This window comes from Gekko japonicus, unplaced genomic scaffold, assembly GCF_001447785.1.
Source record: "Gekko japonicus isolate JY-2015 unplaced genomic scaffold, Gekko_japonicus_V1.1 scaffold70, whole genome shotgun sequence".
NCBI classification, from domain to species: domain Eukaryota; kingdom Metazoa; phylum Chordata; class Lepidosauria; order Squamata; family Gekkonidae; genus Gekko; species Gekko japonicus.
The window spans coordinates 536,877-564,752 of record NW_015167529.1 but is presented as its reverse complement, the minus strand read 5'-3'; the positions used below and the strand labels follow the sequence as shown (position 1 = coordinate 564,752).

Below are 27,876 nucleotides of genomic sequence, written 5' to 3'. Positions count from 1 at the left end.
TAATCTGGGAGAACTGTGTTTAGTTCCCCACTTCTCCACATGCAGCTGCTGGAGTGACCTTGGGTTAATCACAAGTTCTTTCAGAGCTGTTCTCTCAAGAGCAGCTCTTGAACAGCTCTCTCAGCCCCACCTACCTCACATGGTGTCTGTTGTGGGGAGAGGAAGGGAAAGGAGATTGTAAGCCGCTCTGAGACTCCAAGTGAAGGGTGTGGTATAAATCCAATCTCTTCTTCTTCAGTACTAATTCTTCTCCCCCTACCAACTCTCCCATACAGCACAGAGGGGAAAAATAAAAATATCCTCTTGTATCACTTGGCATAGAAGTGGATGAGCAGTTCTCTGTTTACTTACCACCAGACTGTAGCAAACAGGGCTATTGCACTATTGTGTTAGACTTCTGAGGTTTATGAGTTGGATGCTTCCCAGAGCTTAGCATTGTGATGCTGTTGTGGGGGTGGGGGTGGAGTTACTGACCCTCTTCGCACAGTTCCTTACATATCCCAGCTATTTTCACTCAGTAGTACAATAGGGAAGCATACATAGATATAGATATAAACAAGAAATAAACAATTTGTGAAGAATGGAAGATTTATCGTGAGTCTCTTGCTTGATTAACCAAGAATGAGTGTATGGATGTGCATGCCAGGGACATATCACTGATTTGGAGGGGGCAGAGAACAGATCAAAAGTCTACTTTCTTTGGTATATCAACACCAGAGTCAAAACTGGGCTGTGAAATTGGTTAGAGTTATTGAAGTCAAAGTCTGCAATAAAAAATGCAATGGTTATGACTGTTTCTGACCCAGTGGTTTCAGTGTTATTTCAGCAAATGAACTGTGAACAAGATAGCAGCCAAAATGTCTAGGCAGAACTGAAAATTCACACAGACTGCTTGATGAATTAGGGTGTAATCCTGTGCACATTTACTTGTGAGTAAACACCAGTGAACATAGTGGGACTTACTTCTGTGTAGGCATATGTATAATTGTACTTCTAGTCTATTGTACTGACCTTTTTTTTTAAAATTGCAGCCTTTTCTACAATAGTGATGTTAATCTTCAGATTCATCAGCATACTCCTGATCCACATTTTTCTTACACTGGTTGTGTTTGGATTATTGTGTAAGTAGTGATCCTCATGACATTTGTTTAATAAGGATGGGATTCAGAAGTGCCACATGTAGTATTCCATTTTGGCAACAGTCCCTGCAAGAGGCCTCTTGAGTCCTCTGAATGACCCGTCTCCAGTACCAGTGAATTTGCATGTGTGCATATACTTCAGCCTTAGTTGCTAAGAAAATGTTCTAAAAAGCAGCTACGTTAGATATCCATCAACAACTTAGTTTTATCTCCAATATGCATTTCAGTAATATTCGTGCTCATATGAAAGTCAAGTAAGATTCAACAATATACAAGGAATTATTACAATTTATTATTATAGTATATTCATTTTTAATGTGCATATAATTGGTGGGCGAGGCCCTGTATGCATTGTGTCCTACCCAGATGGCAACTAGAGTACAATATTATATTTTAGCTTTCTGCTGTCTGCTTTGTGCCATTCTAATTGTTTAGTGTTTTTTTGTAACTGCACATGAATCGCAGTACAGAGTTTGTTGATAAGACTGTGCTCAGAGCTAGAGATGTAAAATTTCCGGAAATTTTGAAGCTCGGAAAAAACCCCGTTTTTTTCAGGGAAAAACGGAAATTTTTGGAAAAATTGAAAAAATGCTACATTAGCATTTCTTTTGTCTTTTCTAGATTGAAAGTCATTCTGTTACTTTAGGAACATAAAATATGACTATGGACATTTTTACTTGGCATGAAATTATCACAACTAGCATATTAAAAATATAGTGTATCCAAACAATTATTACAAACAGAATACCCACCCACATGCAAAAACAAAACTGAAACTTTTTTATTTTCTTCTGACAATCGCACCTCCTAAAGGAAGAAATGCATCTTGTTCTTGCATTGGAGAGTTCAGTTTGTAACCTAGGACTTGCTTGTCCTCTGTGCACAGAAATTAGATCAATCTGATACCATATATATATATTTTAGAAATGATTTGGAAAATATTTGAACACCTTGTCTTAAAATATTTTCTTCATCATGTTAAAATAAAACGTTCCATAATCAATTTTTTTTCGTTTCTTTTTTCAATTTTTCCAATTTTTCGGAAAAAAACAAAAAGGCTTCAGGAAAAAAATGGAAAAAAACTGGTTTTTTTCTGATTTTTTCCGGTTTTTTTCCGGGCCTTCACATCTATAGCTCAGACTAGAATAAATATCGGTAAACATTACTTACCTTTCTTTGTTTTGTTCTAGTTGTTTCAGGTATTATGTGGTGGCTGTATTGTAATTACACCAATGAGCCCAGCATAGAACTAGAAACTGAAAAGGAAAATATGAGATTATTATTGGGATTTTCCATTTTGTCTACAATTGTAACGGTAAGGCACTTTGTCAAAGAATCATACTTTGTGGGCAGTATGTTAGCTGGGGTGTTGTTGTTAGAAATGTGGACGGCTACAGCTAAATCTCTGTTTTTCTTGGTAGCAGGTTATTAGCAGGCATGGATCAGGGACTTCATTAGGATGTATACGTGGTTAGGACCTCTGTCAACAACACCTCAGCATCTGCACCAGTGAAATGCCCTGCCACCGATTGGTGGTAACTGGCAGACACGCCACTCTTCTCCAAGCTGGCATCGAGCTATGAAGGATGGGCATGATAGTGGTGGCTCCCTTTATTTAGCCTATACGTGGTTGGGAAGCCTGGGAACAGCAGTGTGTGCACTGCTACATAAGCTGTTACTGGATCAAGTAATTAATGCATCTCATGAACATGGAGAGAACCAAACTGTTTGGTCAAAATGTTTTACTTCTTAGAATGTTCTTACCATGCTATGTATCAGACGTGATATACAGATACGTCTATATATTTATTTACTTTATTTATACCCTGCCTTTCTCCCCAGTGGGGACCCAAAGCGGCTCACATCATTACCCCCTCCTCCATTTTATCCTCACAACAACCTTGTGAGATAGGCTAGGCTGAGAATGTGTGACTGGCTCAAGGTCACTCAGTAAAGCTTCCATGGCAGAGCAGGGGTTCAGACCTGGGTCTCACAGATCCTAGTATGATACTCTAACCACTACACCATGTATCTCTCTCTATGTATCTGTTTCTACATTTATATCTAAATCTGTCTCTGTATTTTATATATATATTTAGACAGACAGACAGACAGACAGATAGATAGATATGGTAAAGATAGATAGATATGGTAAAGCTTGATATATGTATGTATGTGCTGTCAAGTTGACTTATTGTGACCCCAGCCAGAGGCTTTCAAGGCAAGAGAGAAGTAGAGGTGGTTTGCCACTGCCTTCTTCTGCAGAGACTTAGAATCATAGAATCGGAGAGTTGGAAGGGACCTCTTGGGTCATTTAGTCCAACTCCCTGCACTATGCAGGAAATTCACAAATAACTCCCCCACCACACCCGCAGTGACTGCTGTTCCATGCCCAGAAGATGACAAAAAACCTCCAGGATCCCTGGCCAAACTGGCTTGGAGAAAAATTGCTTCCTGACCCCAAAGTGGCAATCAACATTTCCCTGGGCATGTAAGAAAGGGACACAAGAACTAAGCACTGAGGCAACCCTTCCTGCCCTCCCTCTCATGATCTGCCTCAGTTCACACAAGCAGCATTGCTGTCAGATGGCCATCTAGCCTCTGTTTGAAAACCTCCAAAGAAGGAGACCTCTGGAGGAAGCCTGTTCCACCAAGGAACCACTCTGTCAGGAAGTTCTTCCTAATGTTTAGCTGAAAACTCTTCTGATTTAATTTTTACCTGTTGGTTCTGGTTCGACCTTCTGGGGCAAAAGAAAACAACTCCGTACCATCCTCTATATGACAGCTTTTCAGGTACCTGAAGATGGTTATCATATCACCTCTCAGTCATCTCCTTTCGAGGCTAAGCATACTCACCTCCTTCAACCTTTCCTCATAGGACTTGATCGCCAGACCCCTCATCATCTTTGTTGCCATCCTGGACACATTCCAGCTTGTCTATATCTTTCTTAACTTGTGGTGCCCAAAACTGAACACAATACTCTAGGTGAGGTCTAACCAGAGCAAAGTAGTGGTACCATCACTTCGCATGATCTGGACACTGTACTTCTGTTGATACTGCCCAAAATCTCATTTGCCTTTTTAGCAACTGCATCACACTGCTGACTCATGTTCGGTGTATGGTCTACTAAGACCCCTAGATCCTTTTCGCTCATACTATTGCCAAGACAAGTCTCCCCCAATCTACAATTATGCATTTGATTTTTCCTACCTAAATGCAGAACTTTACATTTATCCTCACTGAAATTCATTTTATTTGTTTTAGCCCAGTTTTCCAGCCTGTTAAAATCATCCTGTATCCTGACTTTGTCTTCTACCATATTTGCTACCCCTCCCAATTTAGTGTCATCTGCAAATTTAATAAGCATTCCCTCTATCCCTTCATCCAAATCATTGATAAAGATGTTGAACAAAACAGGTCCCAAGAGAGATCCTTGAGGCACTCCACTTGTCACTCCTCTCCAAGAAGATGAGGAACCATTCATAAGCACTCTTTGGGTACAGTCTGTCAACCAGTTACAGATCCACCTAACAGTCATAGGATCCAAACCACATTTTTCCAATTTGTCAACAAATGTGTCCTTGGTCATCTCCCTTCCTTCCAAGTATTGTCCCTGCTTAGCTTCCAAGACCTGTCCAGATCAGGCTATACCATGCCGCCTTTCCTCCACAAAAACTTGATATAAGGACATGAGAATTATGAGATTTGAAAAATAATTAATTGGAGTTCCTTTTAAGTTCTAGTTTTTTACCATGATCACATTTTCAAGCATACCTTTCAAATAATGTGGCATTTATACTTCAGTTTTGAAAGTGGAAGGCCTCATTCTCAGCATTGTAAAAGTTATAAAAAGGTAAAGGTAAAGGTCCCCTTGTTCGAAAGCCAGTCGAATCTGACTCTAGGGTTGCGGTGCTCATCTCTGTTTCAAAGCCGAAGAGCCAGCGCTGTCCGAAGACGTTTCCGTGATCATGTGGCCGGCATGACTAAACGCCAAGGCGCGCGGAACGCTGTTACCTTCCCACCAAAGTGGTACCTATTTATCTACTTGCAATTTCTTGCTTTCTAACTGCTAGGTTGGCAGGAGCTGGAACTAGAGATGGGAGCTCACTCCATCATGCGGCACCCGGGTCTCGAACTGCTGAACTACTGACCTTCCACCGCCTGCAGTTCAGTGTTTTAACCACTTGAGCCACCGCAGTTATAGAAAAACATAAAATTCAGATTAGTCTGCATATCCCTGACATGCACATGTTATGCTAATATGTAAACAGATATAGTATCCTAAAATATTTACATATTTAAAATGCAATTTCAATTACGCATTGCAGTAATTGAGATCCAAATTTAATGATAAATAATCTCACTTTTCCAGTTACCAATAAATAGGACAAGCCTTTTCCTGCAATGAATTCATCCCCTTTGAAAATTCAGGACAAAAATTGTTTATTGGGTTTGCTATACCTTGAATAAATATATGATTAGAAGTATATAATTCGGTACATCAAAAATGTCCAATTATTTTTAGCAAGTTATGGTACTTGGTTTCCTGTCTCACCTCATTGTCATCCAAGATTAAATTTGATTTTTAAAACAGGTTTTTATCCTTTCATACTCATGATTTCTTTAATGAGGAAGGGAATTTCCTCTTTTTTTAAAAAAAACTTTGCTTTAAAACATACCATATAAGAATGTTTAAAGGATGCCTACATGGGGCTAATGTCATAGTTAATGGAGACATTTGCAAATTGTTCTAGTTTATGGCTTCAGGTTTGCAAGGGATGCATATGCACTGTGAATACAGGGAATTCACCTGAATTATCTATGACTTTGTTATGCTTAAATTAATACTCAGGCTTAGCAAGGAGAGTGAGACAGCACAGAACTTCTGTACAAATGGATTGTTGTAGCTCTGAGTAATAGACAGCAGTGTTACAGCCTCAGACTGGATGAGAGTGGATTTGAGTGATCTGAGAACCAGTAAAGAACATGTAAGAATCTCACATCCCAGCATTAATTATTGCTGGCACAAGGGGGCAGCAAATATGCTAGGAAAGACTGTGGCTTCCCTGTGGAGAAACAGCCGTGTTCATAATTCCCCCCCTGTGTTTACACCACTAGTTGCAGTACACAGTTAAAAGTCAAAGCTTAACAGAGCCCTTTTTCTGCAAGAGCAAAGTTTCTCAAACAAAAGTATGCATCCCAGTATTTTTCATCTATTCATTGCTCTGTTGGACATCTCTCATAAGTACCTGTGCTTCTGCCTTATAATAGGCATGTAGCTGTTCTTGTTAAGATGAATGGCAAAAGTAAAAAGAAGAAGCATCTCAGTGAAGAATTTGGTTGGTTATTGAGCTTTTGCAACCTAAAGTATATCTAATAGTCAACATATAAATGTTAATAATTCTTAAGTACAGAAGAATGCTTTCAAAAGTGAGGGTGCAGTCTGCATGTATTACCTGTGCCAAATTGCTGATCTGGTAAATAGAAACATTTTAATTAATTTTCTTCTTTCTATTCCACAGGTTATTCTGCTATTCCTGATACTGATACTAAGAAAGAGGATTCAGGGGACTATACAGCTCTTTCAAGTTGCCAGTAAAATAATCAGCAATATCCCTTCACTGCTTTTTCAGCCTCTTTGGACTTTTATGATACTTATTTTCTTCTGGGTATACTGGGTTGCTGTGTTACTTAGCTTAGGAACTGCAGGTTAGTAGTTTTTGTTTTCCATAACTTCAGGCTGTAAACTATTCAGGAATTTGTTTGTTTGCTCTTTTACTGAATAAATGCTGGTGTTCCTACTGATGGTGAAAATATATTGTTATATTTCTTTGTATTCCAAAGGTTTAGTGATCCTGCACATTACTGAGGATTTGTACCTACATTGACACATGCCAACCAAATCCAGTCATGTTCAGACACAAAAAACCCCAGTGCTGACTGTACTTTTGTAGATAGATTAGCTTGTTCTCTGGTGTGCTCAGAATATAGGTTGAGAATATTGACCACAAAGGTTTGCTTGGCTAATCTTCATTTGATAAAGATAGTGGGAACACAGATTTTCCCCACAGTCCTCCTTAATATATGTCTGGATCCAGGTGGCTCTATTTTTAAATCTGTTTTTCTCTCTGTTTTCTCTTTTGATCTGCTCCACTTGCCTTCAGGATGGAACTGAATACTACTTGGCAGTGTTATCTTTATTGTATCTTAGTCAGGGCTGGTGCTCTCCCCAAGCCACCCAAGTGGCTGCTGGGGGCAGCTCATTGAGGAGGCACTGGTGCGCTGCAGGGAGTTGGCTTGCCCCTAGCTGACTGGGAGGAGGCAGCAGGCATAGGCTACACCTGCACTGCCACCAGATGGCTCCGAACCATGCATTGGCTTGATCGTAGCTCTCAGCATGGGAAGAGGAGATGGGTGCAGTTTAACTTGGGGTGACAAAAATACCATGTTTAACTTGGGGTGACAAAATGGCCATGATCTAAACCACATGTGAGGAGGTTTGAATAGTTGCTTGACTGAGTGAGGAAGGCTATTAGTGGCAAAACTGGTGAAACAGTGAAACATGGTTGCATGTATGTTGTTTGTTCCTTGGACGCATAACAGTATTTTTATTGGGTATGTTTGACACGTTTCCATCACTCATTTGATATTTCTGTTGATATTATCATTACTTGTATTTTAGTTACTGTACAACTTTCCACACAGTTTCTGAGCCCTGTGTTTTTGTTTTTTGATGGAGATTGAGTGTAGTTGTGTGTCAATAGTGTCTGACTGTGACATTCAATAAGCAAGCTGCCATGACCATTTCTGTGCAGCATCTGGGACTGCCAACCTCCAGGTGGTGGCGGGAGACCTCCTGGGATTACAACTGATCTCCAGGCAACAGAGATCAGTTCATCTGAAGAATGTGGCTGTTGGAAAGCGGATTTTATGGCATTTGGCCCCACTGAAGTCCTTGCTGTTCCCCAACCTTCTCCCCGCCCTCCTCAGGCTCCATCCTCAGAATCTCCAGATATCTCCCAACCTGGAGCTGGCAACCCCAGAAGCATCGCAGGATCTCTCTTGTTGTTATTTAGGTGTCAGTTGCTCTGATCATTATTTACTTAGCCAATTAATGTCTGCGCAATTTTAATATACGAAGTATGATTTTCAATATGTAGAGGCTATGGTGGTTACTAATAGTTCTCGTCAAGCAGTTATCAGGTTTATTCTAGACTCTGTTCAGATTGGCATGTTTATAAAAGATTAGCGTGAAGTAATTTCTGTAAAACTAATTAAGGTGTTTGTTTTTGTTGTTGTTCAGTCGCACAGTCGAGTCCGACTCTTCGCGACCCCATGGACCAGATCACACCAGGCCTCCCTTTCTTCCGCTGTCCTCTGAAGTTGGCTCAATTTCATGTTCGTTGCATCTATGATACTGTCTAACCATCTCATCCTTTGCTGTCCCCGTCTTCTTTGGCCTTCAATCTTTCCCAACATCAGGGTCTTCTCCAGTGAGTGCTCCCTTCTCATTTGGTGCCCAAAGTATTTGAGCTTCAGTTTCATTATCTGGCCTTCCAGGGAACAGTCAGGGTTGATTTCTTTTAGGATTGACTGATTTGATCTTATTGCAGTCCAAGGTACTCTCAAGAGTCTTCTCCAGCACCATAATTCAAACGCATCTATTCTTCGGCGCTCAGCCTTCCTTATGGTCCAACTCTCACAGCCATACATTAGTACTGGGAATACCATTGCTTTGACCATGTGGACCTTTGTTGGCAGGGTGATGTCTCTACTTTTTATTATGCTGTTTAGGTTCACCATTGCTTTCCTCCCAAGGAGCAGGCGTCTTTTAATTTCATGGCTGTTGTCACAGTCTGCGGTGATCTAGGATCCCAGGAACGTGAAGTCTGTCACTACTTCCACGACTTCCCCTTCTATTTACCAAGGAGTGATGGGGCCGGATCTAACTGTCGCTTCTTGGCCCTTATACAGGTTTCTCAAGAGACATGTGAGGTGGTCTGGTACTCCCATCTCTTTAAGGACCTGCCATAGTTTGTTGTGATCCACACAGTCAAAGGCTTTAGCATAGTCAATGAAGCAGAAGTAGATATTTTTCTGGTACTCTCTTGCTTTCTCCATAATCCAGCGAATGTTGGCAATATGATCTCTCGTTCCTCTACCTCTTCGAAACCCAGCTTGTACTTCTGGTAGTTCTCTATCCACGTACTGTTGAAGCCTAGCTTGTAGGATCTTGAGCATGACCTTGCTAGCGTGTGATATGAGTGCAATTGTGCGATAGTTTGAACATTCCTTGGCATTGCCCTTCTTTGGGATTGGAATGTATACTGATCTTTTCCAATCCTGTGGCCACTGTTGCGTTTTCCAAATTTGCTGGCAAATGGAGTGCAGCACTTTAACAGCATCATCTTCTAAGACTTTGAATAGCTCAGCTGGAATACCATCACCTCCACTAGCTTTGTTGTTAGCAATGCTTTCTAAGGCCCATTTAACTTCACATTCCAGGATGTCTGGCTCAAGGTCAGTGATTATACCGTCGTGTTTGTCAAGGACATTGAGGTCTTTCTTGTATAGTTCTTCTGTGTATTCTTGCCATCTTTTCCTAATCTCTTCTGCTTCTGTTAGGTCCCTACCGTTTTTGTCCTTTATCATGGCCAGCTTTGCATGGAACGCTCCCTTGATTTCTCCAACTTTCTTGAAGAGATCTCTAGTCCTTCCCATTCTATTGTTTTCTTCTATTACTTTGCACTGTTCATTCAGGAAGGCCTCCTTATCTCTCCTTGCTGTTCTCTGGAAATCTGCATTCAGTTGGGTAAATCTTTCCTTTTCGCCTTTGCCTTTCGCTTTCCTTCTTTCCTCTGCTATTTGTAAAGCCTCATCAGAAAGCCACTTTGCTTTCTTACATTTCTTTTTCTTTGGGATGGTGGTGATTGCTGCCTCCTGTACGATGTCACGAACCTCTGTCCATAGTTCTTCAGGCACTCTATCTATCAAATCCAGACCCTTGAATCTATTCTTCACCTCTACTGTATATTCATCAGGGATGCGATCTAGGTCAAACCTGAATGGCCTCGTGGTTTTCCCGATTTTCTTCAGTTTAAGTCTGAATTTTGCAATGAGTAGCTCATGATCTGAGCCACAGTCAGCTCCAGGTCTTGTTTTTACTGACTGGATAGAGCTTCTCCATCTTTGACTGCAAATTATATAGTCAATCTGATTTTGGTGTTGCCCATCTGGTGATGTCCATGTGTAGAGTCGCCTCTTAGGTTGTTGGAAAAGGGTGTTCGCTATGACCAGTGTGTTCTCTTGACAAAACTCTGTTAACCTTTGCCCTGCTTCATGTTGGTTTCCAAGGCCAAACTTGTCTGTTATTCCGGTTACCTTTGGACTTCCTACTTTAGCATTCCAGTCCCCTATGATGATGAGGACATCATTTTTTGGTGTTAGTTCTATGAGGTGTTGTAGGTCTTCATAGAACCGGTCCACTTCAGCCTCTTCTGCATCAGTGGTTGGAGCATAGACTTGGATTACTGTGATGCTGAATGGTTTGCCTTGGAATCGGACCGAAATCATTCTGTCATTTTTGAGATTGTATCCGAGTACTGACTTTTGCACTCTCTTGTTGACTATAAAGGCCACACCATTTTTTCTACGAAATTCCTGGCCACAGTAGTAGATATAATGGTCTTCTGAGTTAAATTCGCCCATTCCTGTCCACTTTAGTTCACTGATTCCTAAGATATCAATGTTCAGTCTTGCCATCTCATTTTTGACATTTGTACATTACCAATAATTTCCACATGACAGAGCGTTCCTAGGCAAGATCACAGAGCTGCTTTTCAGTCAGATCAAAGAATTGCAATTCACTTTGTAAATATTCCCATCAATTTCCAAATTGTCTCCAAATCTGAATGGGCTTGAGACAAAAATAGAACTGACTATATTAGGAAAAGTTCAATTTTTGCTATATCCCTGCACACATCTGTGAGACACCCCACTAATGCAGTTGTGTCATATTCTAAGGTGTCACTTTCCAGCCTGCTTTTGGACAGGAGCTCCTTCTACTCTGGCCTGTGTTCCACATGGTTTACCTAAACGCCAAGCCCAGAGCAGACAGAACTGTGGCCAGGATATAAAGAACCCTGTGTGTGAGTTTCTAAAATCCAGCAACTTAAATTTGGTTTAAAATAAAACTTGTATTTAATATAAAAAACTGGAAAAGGTAAAAATAAGGTTGTTTCCAGGAGTATGAAAGGAGGAAATGATATGAGAAGGTATCATAAGGGTGTGAGGTGCCCCCCCTCACAAATCCTTGCAGGTTCCTCACCTTGCAACTGGGCCTGACAGGTACCTCACAACTGGGCCCTATTTTTTCCAGGGAGAGGCTGCCAGGGGTAGGGATCTAGGCTGAAGACAGGGAGGGGTAGATAAAGGCAGGAGAAGAAGATATTGGATCTATACCCTGCACTTCACTCAGAGTCTCAGAACAGCTTCCAATCTTCTTCCCTTCCTCTCCCCACAACAGACACTCTGTGAAGTAGGTGGGGTTGAGAGAACTGCTCTTGAGATAACAGCTCTGAGAGAACTGTGGCTTGCCCAAGGTCACCCAGCAGTTCCATGTGGAGGAGTGGGGAATCAACCTGGTTTTCCCAGATTAGAGTCTGTGTTCCTAACCACTACACCAAACTGGCTAAAGGTAGGTTAGCTAGTGGGTGGGAAGGAGAGACGGAAGCAGGAAAAGAGAGAAGGTATGGGGGCAGGGGAAAAAGAAATAATGGGGGAGGGGTAAATGAGATGCCCCCCACAAGTCCTTGTGAGTTCCTGCTTGTATTTGTCTGTGAGGAAAAGTTTTTACTTATGATATCAAGCATGGTAAATAGGCCATTATGTGTTACATTCATTATTGTTGCCAATAATGGATATTTGAATTTTCAACCAATCAGCTTCTACATTTACTTTCCATTTTATGTGCCCTGTATTTCTGCCTGGTAATCACCAGCCTTGGTTCTGGAAAATTCTAGGCACTTATGCCACAATCCTGCACAACTGATGGTTTGTGACTCTTGCTCTGAAATGAGTGGTTTTGTTTAGCGCCTTGAATGCATAGGTAAAGGTTCCCTTGCTCGAAAGCCAGTCGAATCCGACTTTAGGGTTGCGGTGCTCATCTCCGTTTTAAAGCCGAAGAGCCAGCGTTGTCCGAAGACGTTTCCGTGGTCATGTGGCCGGCATGACTAAACACCAAGGCGCACGGAGCGCTGTAACCTTCCCACCGAAGTGGTACCTATTTATGTACTTGCAACTGCTAGGTTGCCAGGAGCTGGAACTAGAGACGGGAGCTCACTCCGGTTTGCAGCACCCGGGTCTCGAACTGCTGAACTACCGACCTTCCACAGCCTGCAGTTCAATGTCTTAACCACTTGAGCCACCTCAGCTCCTTGAATGCATAGACAGAGAGAAATAAATCTATTGATTCAGAGGTGCTCTCCTTGTCTTTTTGTAAACAGACATAATTTTTTAGTGACAGAAATTTTGCATTATGCTCCGTGTAAGGCTTTATTTTGGTGCAAATCTTCTGCTGACGAAGAAGGCTCCTCCGCCAATGGATGGCACTTTGTGCCAAAAGGAGGCTCTGGTGTTAGCAGAGCAAAATTGTAGGATACAACTCAACATGCTTTTATCGTGACCCATTAACACATACTTTTCAGGTAATGCATTATGTGGGAACGAAAGCAGCATGATGTAGCCGAATCTCGTCAGATCTCGAAAGCTAAGCAGGGTCAATACTTGGGGGACCATCAAGGAATCTCCACATTGTGACCCCTTATCTGGCTTTTTTTTTTTTTTGAACACAATTTTATTTTCATGAAAATATTGACATATCATCAGTTCAAATTAATATTTCAGTTTTAACCCCATACCAATATCCCCAATTTACTCTCTCCCTCCCCCAGGCTTCCCGCAATGCTTCCCCCCTCGTCCCTCCAGCACAACTTAAGATAACATCATATTCTTATTTCAATATTGTTCCAAATATAGTAAGTTATGTTTCACATCCCAGTTCTTTTCTAGGTAAACTTTAAAGTCTCTCCACTCTTCATAGAATTCCTGATCTTCTTTGTTATTCAATTTTTTTGTAATTTTGTCCATCTCCGCCATAAACAAAGTTTTTTGTATCCATTCTTCTAACTCTGGAATTCTTTCTTGTTTCCAACATTGTGCATAGAGTAGTCTCACCGTTGTAATCAGATACCAAAATAGAGTCCTTTTTGTAATATCCCTTATCTGGCTTTTTTGACATATAGAAGAAGGCAATAGCAAACCACCTCTGCTTCTCACTTGCCTTGAAGTCCTTTGTTGGGATTACCATAAACTGGCACGTGTGCGCATGAATTTAGGGAGAATGCTTTTTATTATATAGAACTTACATATTCAGGGGAAAGAGGTGGGAGTGAGAGATTGATTTTAGTGCTGATATTGCATTACAAATCTGTCTTGAAAGCTACTTAAGATAATATAGCTGAAAATCTGGTGCCACTAATAAGATACCTTCCTGTTACGGTTCAAAGTCAGCTTGTTGAATCTATTAAACAGCGCCATTTGCAATGCATGGAAAGTCCTTGTTTTCCCATTAAGCAAGTCGAATAGCTGAAAGGCCAAAATTGGTCAAGTTGTTCATAAATTCAACAAAAGCACCCAGTTTTTTTATGATGATATTCCTGACTTTCATATCCTGAAAAACAAATCGCAAGAGGCTCTCAGAAGCATAGTGCAATCTGTATATTATCTGTGCAAATATGGAACATGGCAAGAAGTTCTGGACAAACTGGCATAACTGATATATTCTTAAAAGAATACAGTTCAATTGCAATTAGTATATCCCAGCAAACATACTGTAGTGTTAGGTACTGGTACGAAGAAACACTTTCCACACCCTGTCCTTGGAGAGAAAACTCACTTATTGTGAGCAGGAGTGACCTTCTCCTGAAGGTCACCTTTTTTCCTCTTGAGAATAAAAACAAGTTCCCAGAAACCATGCACCTTCACTGGGAATGTCTTTTCTCCTTCAGTCCCCCCCACCCCAACATTAGAGTTAATAAACTGATATTACACATATTTAATTTTGAAAGTCAAAACTGTAGTTAGGCAGGATAGGAAAATAACAAAGTTTGAGTCTAGTGGCACCTTTAAAATCAACAAAATTTTATTCTGTGTATAAGCTTTTGTTTGCAGGCACACTTCAGTTTTGCTGAAATTCCTCTGTTGGCTGCCTTGTGTGTCTATTGCTGTCATATCTTGCAGATGTATTCAGATGAAATTATGTCTGTTTTAAGACTGAATAACCCAACTTTTTCAATATGTACTTATTTATTAGTAAAGAATGCTTTTATTTTGCAAGTATATAAGCACATATGTAGATTCCTGGATGCTACTGGAATTTCCCTGTTCTCATTTCAAGCTGGATTCAACTGTATGAATGAGAAATTAAATTTCCACAGCTCACCATTCCATCATAGACTCACTATTAGATAAACAATGTCCTGAGTTGTTACAGATATATTTAAAGATGTTCCATTTCCGTATCTTTCTGGTAGTTAGTGCATCTTGGCCTACCTGTGTATCAAATTTAAATTTTTATCTACTTCTGAATACTTTAATTGTTTTGATATATATACTGTAAGTCCTGTTTTATGGCCTACTATGTCATCTTTCTTGATCGTGTAGAAGTGTTCTAAAAGTTCTGTGAATCAATAATTCAGCTCAAAGCCTGTTTATAAAATCATAACATTTCTGTTCTACTTTTCACCAAAACTGGTCAACAGTAAACTGACTATGGGCTTCCGGTCTGGCTAAGATGGAGGACTGAAGCGTTTCGCGATGGTGCGAAGCGAGCGACGGCCACTTTTGACAGTTTGGGCAATACACAGCCCAACGCATTTAGTAAAGAATGCTTTTATTTTGCAAGTATATAAGCACATATGTAGATTCCTGGATGCTACTGGAATTTCCCTGTTCTCATTTCAAGCTGGATTCAACTGTATGAATGAGAAATTAAATTTCCACAGCTCACCATTCCATCATAGACTCACTATTAGATAAACAATGTCCTGAGTTGTTACAGATATATTTAAAGATGTTCCATTTCCGTATCTTTCTGGTAGTTAGTGCATCTTGGCCTACCTGTGTATCAAATTTAAATTTTTATCTACTTCTGAATACTTTAATTGTTTTGATATATATACTGTAAGTCCTGTTTTATGGCCTACTATGTCATCTTTCTTGATCGTGTAGAAGTGTTCTAAAAGTTCTGTGAATCAATAATTCAGCTCAAAGCCTGTTTATAAAATCATAACATTTCTGTTCTACTTTTCACCAAAAAAAAAAAACAGTAAACTGACTATAATGGGAAATGAACCACATATGGAATGCTTGAAATAAAGAAAATGTTTACAAAATATTGACATTTTCCATTCTATTTTTGCTTGTTGAACCATGATATCTTTTTGTTGTTGCCTTGACTTTGCAGGTAATGCTCAAGTTGTTTCAAGAGGTCAAGTGGAATACAAAATCCTGTTTGGCATTCGCTATATGTGGTGGTATCACTTAGTTGGCCTAATATGGACAAATGAATTCATTCTCGCTTGTCAGCAGATGACTGTTGCTGGGGCAGTGGTTACGTTCTTCTTCAATCGGTATGTGCAACACTGACCTTTTCCCTACGTTTTTGTTTCTGAGTATTTATATGCAGTCAGTTTAGCTTTTCTGAGTTTCTGAATAGTTGGAATTTGGGTGCTAAGCTATTCTAAGAATGTGAGAGGTGAACTACAATGTTTTCGCGTAGCAGAGTGGCAAAGAGACTTATCTGGAAGTTCACATTTCAAGTGTTGTCTTCCTTTTAAACTCACTAGGGGCTCTTCTGTCACTTTAAGGGACAGGCAAGTTCTGCCTCTTAAAGGAGATAATGGGCAGTATCCTACATTCCGTGTGCAGAAGGTGTAGTTCCCCTGGATTCCTCTCAATTTTTGCATCTTTGTCTGGCCCCTGGAGCGATTGGTCCTGGCATGGTGGGACCTGAGTAGAGGAGTAGCTGCATGGCGGTGGTCAGGGGAGTGGAGTGAGGTGGGACAAGGAGTTGAAATTGTTTGTCCTTCCTGTTCTGCATGTGTAGTTCTGCTGAGGGGAGGGGATAGTTTTATCCCCTTGTCACCCTCACTCCAGATTGCTGACCCTTGCAGCTGAATGACCCTCTGAATGGATCCTGCAACCCTGGGCGTGATCTTTTTGAAGTTCAAAGGGGAGCTCTGGTGATGGAAAGGAATGTGGGAAAACTCCATACGCATTCTGTATACAGATGGTAGGATACTACCCAGTAATGTTGAACTATCCAACAAGGCTGTTGTAAGGATTACCAAAAGAATATATATGTGAATACTCTAAAGGACTCTATAAGTGCTAAGTAAACAAACAGCTGATCATGGTTCTCACAGATAGAAGTTATTGATTGATCTTGTGGATGTTCATGAGAATGAGTCTATATAAAGTGGTTATCTCTCTTGGTCCTAGGAGTGCCAGCTCATCTGCACCAAAATATCAGTGCTTCTGGCACCAGTGAAGCAACATTTATTTAATTTTAGCCAGGAATGAATTCTGTAATACAAGAAAAAAAAAATCATGTACTGCCAATGATAGTTAACTGATTTTCCACTTACTCTGACCTTTCATAAGCAATTGTTAGCCAGCTTTCTATATTTTTGCAGCTTGAAGTTAAAAGTTTGTTGTGCTGTTGAGACATGTTACTGTAACCTCTGAGTTCTCTCGTTCTTATATGTCTTCACTCAGAATGAGTAGCTTGTTGTATTTGCTGCCATGGGATGTGGTGATGGCCACTAGTTTAGTTGGCTTTAAAAGGGGATGAGACAAATATATGGCAAATGGGTCCATCAGTGACTATTAGTCACACTGACTAAGTGGAACTTCCATGTTCAGAAGCAGTAACCCTGTAAATACCAGTCCTGGGAGGTAATATCGGGGGAGGCTTTGGTCTCATAGCCCTTTTCGTAGGATTGTTGGGACACATAGGGTGCGGTCAGACGGTGTGCTGGGAGCGGTTTAAATTGCTCTGGTCCCGGTGCATTTTTTTTTTAACCTGGAGAATCGCGATCACACTCACCTCCTTGTTCCGGATCGCTGCGCAGCCACATCGCTCCCTGCCGTCCACATGCGGGAGTGTACGTTGGTGTTCCCCCCCCTCTCAGCTTGGGCATGCGCACGGGTGGCCATCTGTAGAATTAAAATTTTTGCACGTGCGTAGAACAGCGATTTCTACTTCAACCCAACTGCTGTAACACTTCCCTTTAAACTTTAAAGGAACACTTCCCTTTAAACTTTTACCCCGAAACTGGCCTCCATGAGATCCCGAACTCGTCTAACCAACAAAACTAGGCACCATTTAAACATTGCTTTTAATAACACGGGAGCGGAGCTCCGCCTGTGCGCATACTGCCGACGCTAAAATAAAATGGCGGGCGAAGAGCGGAAGCCTCGGGCTTCTGAGTGGAAGTGGCTCGACACTGCAGGAGCGATCAGATGTCAGAAGAGTGCAGCTAGAACCAGAGAATCAGGAAAACACCACTTGGGGACCTGGTAACAAAATACTCTTTTTTAAAGGGGGTTTGAGCTGGAAAGCAACGGCTGGGGACGGTGCGCAGATGTTGGGTGTGTGAATGTGGATATAAAATCTGTTACTGAAGCGTGCCGAAAGCGGACTAAACGGCCCATCTGAACACACCCAATGTTGGCCATTCTATGAAATAAGTAGCAGGAGTAGATGGATCACTGATCTGATGCTGCACGGCTCTTCTTGCGGTCTTTGGTAGAAATCATGGTGGGGATCCTACCAACTTTTTCACCAGCAAAAGGGGGAAGGGCCTTATTTGACCACTGAAAAGACTGCTAGGAAAAGTAGTACCTGTGCAAACAAAATCCACATGGGACAGGGGCTATAGCGATCAAGAGACTTGGGCAAGATGAAGTGGAAAAGCTGGTATGATTTAAGAATTTTTTCATGTCATTAAGAAGTTATCTCCACTGAGCCAGTCAGAACTATGAACATCCGTTTGCTCTGTGGCACATACTGCTCATCTTCTTGTAATGAGATATATTTTCAGTTGTCTGGATTGATTTAGATTTCTCCTTATGTTTCTCTTGCTTTAACGTGCACAAGCAGTTTTGTATGCCATAAAGACCTAACTGGCCTGTGCAAACTGTGTTTGGGGCAGATTTGTTGGATTGTGTTCCTTGCCAAGTTTCACTTGGTGCAGTGTTGGTTCTTGGGATTTTGAGTGTTCCCACATGGAGAATATTTTCTGTTATTTAAAATCAGTGGTTCCATGGGAACATGGATTAGGGAAGGTTGATATTACTGGCATTCTCAGTTGTGAGAAAAACTGATGCCGTGAAATTTAAGAGAGAGCTTTAGAAAGAATGTTAGCGGTTTTGAGGAAGTTCGTGGATGCGTTTGTATTCACAGTAGCTCTTCCCATTCATTGCCTTAGGAAAATAACCATGCACTTGCTGCTCTCTAATGGCATAACTACACAATACATCCAACATGTCTTGGGTCAAGGGCCTGCGGCTGGATTCGCAGTCAGACATACCTCAGGGAAATTCACCTGAGGAAGCGTTGGCTCACTCAGTGCTGCAAGGGAGAGCTGTGGGAGGTGGTGGAGGTGGAGAAGGAGCTTCTGGTTTTCCTCCCATGCTGCTTTATCCAGTGGAAAGGGTGGCAGACTGGAAGCCTCTTCTTCCTCCGTGCAGCACTCCCTTGCAGCACTAAGCAAATGAGTGCTTCTTCAGGTGAGTTTCCCTGATGTACGTCTGACTGCAAGTCCCATGACCCAACACATTTCGGGTGCGTTGTGTAGTTTGGCCCTAAGGATATATTTTCGTGTTTCATACTTGTTGCTAAACAGTGATTCTAGCTATAGCAAGAGTCCCATTTTAGACATTTTTCTACCTTTTCTCTCTGGTTCCTCATCAAGCTCCCTGTTCTGTAATCCAATTAGAATGGGTATTATTGCCATGGAGCTTATGCAGCATGTTAGGAATCTCTGTGTTAAGAATGCAGAATGTGTGAAAGCAATCAAGTAACATATCTGAAGGCATGCACTTAGAAAGAGTTAATGAGAGGATCACTAGAGTTGCACTGCTGGCATGCATAGAACAAATTATATAGAACAGAGCAGTTTACACTGTGTGTGCTGTCTTTCTCTTACTGTTACTACAAACCCTTAGGTTTTCTATTAAGCCTGATAAAGCTTTGCTTCTGAGGGAATGATCTGATACCCAGACCTCCATGAAATGAAAGCAAAATGCTGTCCATTTGTAGTTTTATTTCATGGAGACACATCCCAAGATCACAAATATTTTACTTGATTAAAACACAGTAACTCCTAATGCATTAAGTCAACAAGAGTATACCTGAATAAGGCATGGCAGAATTTGCCTACATCCACTAATATTTAATATGGTAGCAACAGTGTGTTAAGCAGTTCAGACTAGGAGCTTGTGGGGGAAGAGATGGGTTACAACTATATATGTTTAGTGCTTAGTTACAGAGCACTTTTATTTTTGTTATAGTACCTTTTGTATTTTGCACATATTTTGGCATGAATTCACTTATTCTGGTGGTATAACAGACACCGGTCTTTATCATATTTGGTGCCGGAGGGATGCGTGTATTCATCCATCCAGTCTGACCCTGATGGAGCTGATTTACTTCTTACCAGCAGCCGGTGACTTTAGAGTTGACCCCACCAGGACTCTCCCACGCTGACAAGCATGCCTTCTTTCCCCATCCCGTCCATTTCTACTGGAGGTGGAGCTTCTGAGATAGCGTTAGGTCTTCAGCATTCCTTTGTACATCTCAGATCTAGCTCCCCCAGGTTACAGTTGATAGACTACCAATTTTTTGTACTCCATGTCATATTCTGTTTATGTCACCTGCTTTTTGCAATGCTACATGATAAACGTTTGTGTCGCAAAGGGAAGCATGTATTCCCGTAGTGTTGATCCTTTTCCTAGCAATTGCTTTGTTGGAACAGAGAAATGATTACACCAAATCTGTGAAGTAATGCGCTGAATATAAAAAAGGGCAAGCAAGAATGTTATTCCCATGCTTTGGGGCAGTGGCATGTCACAAGAGCTTTGTTTACTGTACTTCACACAGAGCCTTTCCTTTCAGCTACTAAGCAGTTACAGGAAATAGAAGAGGCTTTACCTCAGCAAACCTGCTTCCTCACTTCACAAAACAATCCATTAGGTGCTCTGAAGCCTCTCCATAAGCAGAATTAAAAGTGGGGAGGGCAGGGAGTTGTTTCAGCTGGAATAGCTTTGCAAGGGACATCTGTTTGACCTGGAAAAAACAATCCTGAAACTATACTTTGCTTTCTTTCATTTCAGACAAAAGATGCATTCCGTTGAGGCCTTAATAATCTAATAAAAGAGGCAGTGGTTAATTTAATAGTTGGGCTTTCATGACTTGCAAAAATCAGGGCTCTGTTATCTTGAAACTTGACTTTTAGAAAACAGCGTTCTTGTAACTAACTTGAAAAGTTAGATACGTCAGAGGAAACACCCATTTTTTTCCATAGAAATATTTGGGAGCTTAATGGAGTGGCAGTGTAGTCTAGTAAACAAGCATCAGGATATATTTTGAAATTTCACTGCAGCAGGGTTGCCAGCTGACCTGGAGAAAAATATCCTTTCCCTTTGTGAGAGTCTTAGTGGGATGCTATTTACCAGTTGAGTTATTTACCTCCATGAAAAGCTTCATGTGCCCTTTTCCACACATTAAGCCCCTATTAAAGAATAGAACATTTTCCTCTGGACCAGTTTATTATTTCAGTTTATATGCTGCCCTTCCCCCACAAACTGGGATTCAGAGCAGTTCACAGCAGTATAAAAACAGAGGTAATAAACATAGTTAAAACAGTATAAAATACAGAGTATAAAAAACTAACAATTTACAACTGATAGCAGTGAATCAGCATTAAGCCCCCAAAATACACTTAACTAGGGTTGCCACACCCCTGGTCCGGTCCGGGGTTCCCCCGATTTTTGGGGCTTCTGCCTGCTGCCAGCCTGCTGGCCGGTGGGGGAAGCCCCACCTCCAAATAGGGATGTTGCGTGGCGACATCCCCGATGTGATAATGTCACGTGGAAGTGAGATCATCACATCGGTACGTTGCAGGGCAATGCTTTGCTTTTTAGGCAAAACTATGGTTTCAACCCCAAAAAACTGATAGAGTTTGGCCCAAAATGCAGAGCATTGCCATGTGATGTCCTCAGTGTGATGACATCAATTCTGCATGATGACATCGCATTGGGGACGTCACGCCATGTCCCCGCCCACCCCTGGAATGGCCCCCAAATTCCCCCGCTGGCAAGCTGAGGGGACCTGGCAACCCTACACTTAACTGGGAAAGGCCTGACAGAAAAGCTCAGCCTTATAGGTCCTGTGGAACCTAGGTAGGTCTCACAGGGCCCAGGTCTCAACTGAGAAAGGCATTCCACCAGGATGGGGTTATGATTGAAAAAGTCCTCACCATGGTGGACACCAAACGTGCAACCATACACTTCAGACGTATATTTACTGAGTGACTTTGGACAAGTCTCTGTTTTCTGCATGTCCTCTATGTGGAATAGCACTGCTGATGCTATTAAACTTTTATTTTGTGCCTGAATTTTATAGAAGTCATCACAGGATTAAAAGCATGCTCATGTATTTGAGGTTTTTTTAAAATGACCTAAGCAAATCTCCAGTAAATGTTAGGAGCACAGATCAGTCAAGTTTTTATATCCACGAGATTAACAGGCCCATGCTAGATTGATGATGGCACCTCAGCATGCAAGAATTCTGCTCAGAAAGCTCCTGTTGTAACTGTGAGTGCAGCAACAGCAGGGATACATTCTTCTTTGCTGAACATGCTCTGGTTGTCAGTTGATCTGCTTCCAGCTGGCCTGTAGGAGTCTGCTAAATCTCCTTCATAGAATAGCCATCTGATGGTGCTGGGAAGCTTACTTGAGAACCATTCCAGTTCCAACTCAGTCTCCAAAGTTACACTAAAATTCAAATTAGGATAAGTGCTGAAAGCACAATATACTCTTCTAAAGTGATGCCATAAAAGTTACATGGGTCCCGGTCACACGGGCCGGAAAATGCGGGGGGGAAGTGTGGCTGTTTGCCCCGGAGCAAACTAATGCGCAGCCGCCGGATCACACGTCCCGCCGACGTCCCGTGCTTCAGGGGGAGGTGCCAATCACACGACAATCCCGTGGCGCAGCACGATCACAGCAGCAATGGCTAGGCACTGCTGCCGTGGCAAACAGGGTTGTGTTTTTTTTTAAACCAAAGTGTGCGCATGCGCCGTTGGGTGCATGTGCACATCCCGTTGAGACTTGGGGGGGGGACCTTTTTGCGATGGGACATGGGCAGGTGCCGGATGCCACAAACTACCACGAAACGCGATCAGACGCCCGGAGGTACTAGTTTTTTACTTCGGTGAGAAGCCTCGGGTTAGCCACGGGAGCTCTACGCTTCCCAGATGTTGTGGTGTGATTGCGCCCGGAAAATCCGCCTATCTTCCGTCTCTGTAGCGTGGCTAATGCTCCGTGTGACCGCAGCCATGATTATGTTTTAAAGGAGTTTCCGGATTGTCCTTCTATTCCCTGAATTTTCATAGCTACCCATGTAAGTGATCCCAGTCCCACTGAAAAGTTTGTTGGGGGCTTATCCAAACATACTTCAAAACTTACATTTCTTCTTTAATGAATACACATCAGCTCACCTGGTGTAAGAAGAAAACTCTCCTCTTACCATCAGTAATAAATGGATGATTAATAAAGGGTGTACTCCTTGCCACTTCCATGTATTCTCTGCTTGGTAGAATTGTATTTTTGACTTCCTGCAATCCCATTTTCTCCAGGTTTGACAAAAAATTTCATGTGTAAGCATTTATGAAAACACATTTTGATTAACCTAAATTCAAACTTAGATACAAATCTTTTTCTGACATGCAAGAATGATGTCTTTAGGAAAGTATGTCAAACTTCTTGTTTTACATAGAAATGCAGCATTTATCCCTTAACTGTTCCCCTGGTCAGAAGAACCAAAATGAATGCATACCATTTTCCTGGTATTTCCTATTGAAAATAGTGTGGTATATGCATGTATAAATACAGCTTTATAGCTATTACTATGGAATGGCTGTAGGGATTGTACTACAGTGATACCTACACTAATGTAAGTTCCTGCTTAGGTGAAGATTTAATAAAAACATATTTACAGGACCCCAGTTTCTTACTCTGCCTGCTGCTCTTAATCTCTTGCACAGTGGCTCCTATTTTTTAAAAAGCTGAGCCAGAGAATGCTTGAAGGTTTACTTATGAAAAGTAAACAATTTAATGTCTCATTTAATTCCATATTGAAACAAGGTGTAGACTGAAATTTATGCAAATTTGAATGTAAATAATCTGTATAATAGCCAAGTCAGTCAAATCTTTGGATACTTAAATCCGGTGACTGGAGTTGTGAGCAGGCAAGACAGATCTTTCTACAAACCTGAAAAGGGCCCCAGATTTACAGAAAATGTGAATTTCTTTTTAAAAAACCACAACATCGTGGGATTTAAAAAACCTGAAAATGATAAAAGGAGTACCAGTAGCTTTAATCAACTGATTCCCTCAGTGGCTGTTGCTAGGCAATCACAGTATTCTAGGCTGGGTTTGTGTGATAAAAAGGCAGGCCTTTCTAGGCCTATTTTTGGCCTTTGAGGGAGGACTCATTGGGGACAGCTAGGGTTGCCAGCTCTGGGTTGGGAAATTCCTGCATATTTGGTGGTGGAATCTGAGGAGGGCAGGGTTTGGGGAGGGGAGAGGCTTCAGCTGAGTATAATACCGTAGAATCTCCAACACAGTCATTTTCTCCTGGGGGACAGATCTCTGTTGTCTTGAGTTCAGTTGTGATTCTAGGAGATCTCCAGGTCCCACCAGTTGGCAACTGCATGAAAACAACTTCTGGGTGACTTGATACCACCTGACTTGCATGATTCAACTACACCTGGCTGCTTGCTACAGTTTAATAGCAGCCACCGTATGAAAGTGTGGTGCAGCAGAGCTTCGGAGTAGGGTCTGAGAAACCCAGGTTCGAATCCCCATCTAGCTGTGGAATCTCACTGGGTGATTTTGGACTGGTCACATACTTTTGCCTAACCTTCCTCAGAGGGTTGTTGTGCAAGGATGAAAGGCAAATAATGTAAGCTGGTATCCACTGTGGAGAAAGGTGGGGTATAAATGAAGAAAAAAAATAATAAATATAGCTGAAGATGGGAGGCAGATAAAAGGTAGGTTAGTGAATGGCTGAGGAGAGACTGAGGCAGAGAAAGGGCAGAGGATATGGGAGTTGCCAGGAGGAGGGAGAAAGAGGAAATATTGTGGGGAGGATAGAGGGAAAAGTGAGGTGTCACCCCACAAGTCCTTGAGAGTTCCCTACCATGCAGGTGGGCCTTGCCCAGTGACTGTCACCACACAATTGGACCAGTTTTCCTAGATAGAGGCTTCTGTGAGGGGGTGAGAGGGAAAGCTTAAGAGAGAGGAGCAGATAAAGGTAGGTTGGTTATTGGAAGTAAAGGATATAGGGTAGCCAACTCCAGGCTGGGAAATTCATAGAGATTTGGGGGGGAGTGTAGCCTGGGGAGGGTGGGATTTGAGGAGGGGAGGGACCTCAGAAGGGTATAACGCCCTACCAAGCAACCATTGCCTCCATGGGAACTGGGTTGCCAGCCTCCTGGCGGGGGCTGAAGATCACCCAGAAATACAGCTGCTCTCCAGATGACAGAGATCAGTTCCCCTGGAGAAAACGAGTGCTTTGGAGGATGGACTCTGTGGCATTACACCCTGATTCCCTTCCCCCCAAACCTTGCCCTCCCAAGGCTCCACCCCCCAATCTCTAGGAATTTCCCAACCCGGAGCTGACAGCCCTTAGGGAAACTGATCTCAGTAGTTGGGAGATTCATTGTGATTCCAAGAGATCTCCAGGTTAGCAGTCCTAGAAGGTGAAAAGGAAGCAGGAAAAGGGGAAAGGCTGGGGCTGTCAGGGAGGGGAAAGAGGAAATAGTGTGTGTGTGGGGGGGGAGTGAGATGCCTCCTGCAAGTCCTTGCAGGTTCCCACTTGTATTGAAATCATGCTCATGAGCATCTTTGTTTGGAGTTTATTATTTTATTCTTGTTTAATTGGAAATGTTTTAAACTGTTATTGTAAGCCATCTTGAACTACGAGGAAAGGCAGGGTATAAATGTTTTAATAAATAAAATAAATGTCAGCTCACAGAAATCTAGCTAAGTTTCAAATCCATTATAAAAGAAATAGACCCTTTTATCATACTATTACTGTTCATGCTGTGTAGTCTACAAAGTTTGTAGGCTTGGATCCCACTTCGATTTCTAGGATTGAAAGGGATGGCAGTGGGGTAGCTTGAGGCAAATCTCCGATGGGAGGAGGGTGGACAACACATCCAATTACCATGTCAGATTACACAGGGAAGCCATTGAAATTCATAAACATAAACACAATTTCAACAGGAAAGAAGAGCGTTTAAAAATAAATAGGGCATGGTTTCCAGTCCTGAAAAATACAAAATGCTCTACACCTTACAACAGCACTATAGATAAGGTTAGAATTCCAACAGCCAATTCATACACAAAAGAACCTCCTCAGGAAAGCGCCTTCATTAGCATGTCATAGTCTGGGAAACCCATACAAGATAATGACTCAGCCCTACCCCAGCTTCCTGAGTAGATATAAATTACCTGCCTACCATTTTTCTTCTCACATTGACACAGAGAGTACTCTGTCATTCTGTGCCAATCACAGCTGCGGATGCCAGTCACAGCTGCTGGTGAAACGTCAGGTACTACAATGCCAAGACCACGGCCATACAGCCCAGAAAATCTACAACAGCTAATGGGATAATGAACTTTGGCACTGTGTATTACAAATGCTGGAGCACCTTTTCCCATTATGTTTTTGTGGTCTTTCTTCTTATCCAGAGTCCTTCATGTTCTCTGGTATATGCATGTCCTTCACTGGAAATACCAGGTTTGTGTGTACAGAAGGAGTTCTTCTGTCCCAATGAGAAATTGCTTGATTAGGGTGAGTGGACAGTATCTGCATCTCTCCAGAGTGGACAGTATCTACAGCTATCTTCTATTGTATACCTTTATGCATAGAAAAGTCCATAGTTTTGTAGAATGTCATGTGTTTATCAATGCTCCAACATGTGCATGGGAACTTTTACATTGAGGTGAGTGCATGGCAGTGATGATAGACATTTATATGTGTCCGGTAATGTATATGATGGACTTTATTCAGTTTCACTCTGAAGGCAGTAGATGTGGAGTGATGTCAGGCAGGCCCTAGGAGGGTTTCAGGAAGGGCTGAATAGCTATGCTGTGCATAAGTTTCATTTTCTATGTAATTGTACGTGTTTTATTTTTCATTCTAGAAATAAGAGTAAACCACCAAGTCATCCGGTCTTATCTTCCATATCAATTCTTTTTTGTTATCATCTGGGAACAGTTGTGAAAGGTTCCTTTTTAATCACAATAGTGAGAATCCCAAGGATTATTCTATTGTCTATTTATAACATCCTGAAAGAAAAGGTAGGCATGTATATTTGTTTTTGTATAGCAATTAAGGAACAAAGTGCAAGACAGTAGTATCTCAGCAAGAGGTAAAATGTGGTCTCTAGTCAGTTCTGCCTATCTATGTATTTATTTAGAACTTTATAGACTGCCTTGTCTCAAAGGCTCACAGCAGTTTAACAAAGACATAAAATTCCATCAAAACCATCTACTTATAATACCTTTTATACCATTCCATGGTCATATCTTTGATGGCATAACCATATTCCTGGAAGTCAGCACAAACACAAGATATTGACAAGTCTAATTAAAGAGGGAGTCCTATGACGTGTACCTGTTTGCACACTTTTGCTGTTTGGACCATGACAGGCAGATATATGGCATCATTATGAGGGAACCATTGATTTATTGAGATTGGAATAGGGCACTTGGGAAGAAGTATGTGGGGCTTCTCATGACCTAGCTATACGTTACGTTTTCCCCTCAGTCATCTCCTGGTCTGTATGATCAGACATGTGTTGTGACCATCTTGGGTACTTAATTCCCAGGCAGCACAGACTGAGTTTGGATTGGGACCTTGTGTGTGGAAAGGGTCCCAGTAGTTTTCCTGACCTGAAAAAGCCCCAAGGGAGCCCTGTTTATCTTGTTGGGCACTTCACAGGTAACCCATGGGGTGTACCTAGGTTTCCTCAGTCAGGCAAATAGTGGCCTCTCTGGGACCATTTCAGGTTTTTAAAAATTGGCACAAAAGAGGAAGGCTGAGGCACCTACTTGCATGCTGCAGCCTCAGTCTGAACTGGACTCACATGGAGTTGGGAATCGATTTCCCATCATTGAATCTATGGATATGCCTGATCACGTGGACCTGGGGAAAAGCTAAAATGTTGTTAGGTCTTCATTGTTACAAACTTCCCACTGATGAGTGTTCCAGGGTCAGATATCGTTTCCTTTGGATAAAAGAATACTGGAGACTTATGCCGGTCTTTGTAATATTTGCCTTATTTACAGACATATACACAGTTCATAAGTGAAATGAAA

General features: G+C 41.7%; 1 protein-coding gene across 1 annotated transcript in view; it reads left to right on the top strand.

Moving 5' to 3' along the window:
* SLC44A3 (solute carrier family 44 member 3) overlaps nucleotides 1-27,876 on the top strand; it is a 67,038-nt gene that overhangs the window by 22,133 nt on the left and 17,029 nt on the right. Inside the window, exons 7-11 of the mRNA XM_015413344.1 lie at nucleotides 1,032-1,121; nucleotides 2,330-2,454; nucleotides 6,663-6,849; nucleotides 15,665-15,830; nucleotides 26,700-26,856. Of these exons, the coding sequence (XP_015268830.1) occupies nucleotides 1,032-1,121; nucleotides 2,330-2,454; nucleotides 6,663-6,849; nucleotides 15,665-15,830; nucleotides 26,700-26,856 (725 nt within the window). The remainder of the gene's footprint in view (nucleotides 1-1,031; nucleotides 1,122-2,329; nucleotides 2,455-6,662; nucleotides 6,850-15,664; nucleotides 15,831-26,699; nucleotides 26,857-27,876) is intronic.